The 2,141-nt window shown below is 41.2% G+C and overlaps 1 protein-coding gene across 1 annotated transcript in view; it reads left to right on the plus strand.

The window, feature by feature from the left end:
• LOC107100649 (guanine nucleotide exchange factor DBS-like) overlaps positions 1–2,141 on the plus strand; it is a 96,200-nt gene that overhangs the window by 44,307 nt on the left and 49,752 nt on the right. The window contains exons 11-13 of the mRNA XM_015399218.1: positions 695–886; positions 971–1,157; positions 1,304–1,407. Of these exons, the coding sequence (XP_015254704.1) occupies positions 695–886; positions 971–1,157; positions 1,304–1,407 (483 nt within the window). The remainder of the gene's footprint in view (positions 1–694; positions 887–970; positions 1,158–1,303; positions 1,408–2,141) is intronic.

Consider the following 2,141-nt stretch of genomic DNA (forward strand, 5'->3'; position numbering starts at 1 on the left):
GTGTCCCTTGACATCATCAATGACCCCCCCCCACCATGGACTGCTGCCCTCTGGGAAGAGGCTTCACAGCATTCAATGCAGGACCAGCAGGTTCTGCAGCAGCTTCTTCCCCACCGCCATCACACTGATGAACTGCTGAGAAAACTCTAAATCTCAGACTCTGCATCTCACTGATGACACCAAACCAAATACTGCAGATTTGCAGCATATATATTAATGCTGTGAACTTCCACATCGATGTGTTTGCTGCACCATGTTTTTTCCCCCAAAGTTTACATTTGACACTGCTGCACTTTAAGGAATGGAAATGTTCTGGAAACTGTAAAAACTCAAATTTCATTTTGTATAAGCTTTGTGTAAACAGCTGACAAATTTTGATATAGAATTAAACATTCCAACCTTTAATGTTCGAGAAAGTAAATGATGCTCGTAGTAAATGAGCTTCCTTTATTTATTTATTTATTTATTTATTTATTTATTATCATTCATCGCCCAAACCTGCTACTAATGCAGCAGAAGCCTGATAATAATTGGTGACTGGAGTTTAGTGAGAGTTTAGTTTGCTGCTTATCTGGCCTCCAGATTTTATCAGCAGCGTATTTATTACACTGGATAAATACTCAGGTCTAACATTCACCTGTAATCATGCATCCTAACCTGGCTGGGCTCTAAGCTGTTGGTATTTTCTGTCTAGATTAACCAGTGGTGTGAGTCAGGGATCTACCTGCTGGCTTCCCAAGCGGTGGATAAGTGTCAGTCCCAGGAAGGGGCAGAATCAGCTTTAATAGACATCCAACACTTTTTGGAGTCGGCAGAAAAGAACCAAGTGACAGAACTGAGGAACCTTCACAACCAGTATGAGAGCGTCCTATCAGAGGATATAAAGGTGCGCCTCACAGAACAATAACGTTGGTAAACTCATGATTTAAAGAATATTTTTTGGCCATTTCATTTTGAGATCGGTTTGCAGGGCAATGTGCTCAGGGCCCTCAAACGGCTGGAAGATGTTCAGGAGATGATTGAAAAGAGACAAGTAAGCCTTAAGAGGCTATCAGCAAAACAGACGAGACCCATTCAGCCAGTTGCTCCGCGGCCGGAGTCATCTCCTAAACGTCCCACACAGAAGAACCCCAGCAGGACACCGGTGGGCCAGCAGGGTGAGTATCTGACTCAAACATTCAGCATTATGGCTGGAAACTTATACAGACTCACTTTTATTTCTACTGCTTCACTTCAGCGACCTGAGCTAATTAAAAACTATCGGAATTGTTGATTTTATTTTGTTATTATGATTTTATTTCAGCCTTGGCTCGGAAGCTGTCTGATAACTCCAACAGCAGCAAACTGCCGGCTGAAGCTGATCCCAACAAGAAGAAGAACATAAGGAGGACCAAGGGAGGCATAAAGGTACTTTGAACTCTCACTCTTATTTTCCAGCAAACTTTATGATCCCCACATTAAAACAACACAGAGTTGGTGACCAACTTTAATTCAAATGAACTGAACTGTTGAATGAATCTTTACAGGGACCTGAGATGACTTTACAGAAAAAGTAACAGGAAACAGGAAACTAGGCAGACTAGTTGTAAGAAAGTTTTCATGAGTGGTCAGAAAATCCATTTACTATCACCTCCCTTCTCCTGTTAACTATGAGTACTAATATTTATTTACTTACTCTTAAAAGTATTCGCTCTAGGTACAGGTCTTATCTTAGTGACGCCTAAGAAGCTGTTTTACAGTTTTAGATGTTATGGTAGGAGGCTAGACTGTCAAGGTTACATCAACAAATGCTTCAGTTTGTGAGAAACTGTCTATCCTGTCAGTGGAAATCTTTCCCTGTTCTTCTTCAGCAGTTGTGGAAAACCTGTGACCCGAACAGGCAGGAATATTGGCAGCAGGGTATCTGCTCTCCCTTGCAGTGTCGGAATAAAATGTTGGCTGAATGAAGAAACACCAGATCTCAAATCCTTGTTTAATAAGACTTTTTCAGTCAATGCGTGTCAAAGAAAGAAACAGGACTAAAAACTAAAAAAATAGGCCAAACCCTATAATCTAAGCTGTTGAAGGCAGCAGCCCAGCAGATATCACATCTGATTACTTCAAGGCTGGACTATTGTAATTCTTTACTATCAGGAAGTCCA

This window comes from Cyprinodon variegatus, unplaced genomic scaffold (genome assembly GCF_000732505.1).
Source record: "Cyprinodon variegatus isolate N-32 unplaced genomic scaffold, C_variegatus-1.0 Scaffold996, whole genome shotgun sequence".
Classification (NCBI taxonomy): Eukaryota; Metazoa; Chordata; class Actinopteri; order Cyprinodontiformes; family Cyprinodontidae; genus Cyprinodon; species Cyprinodon variegatus.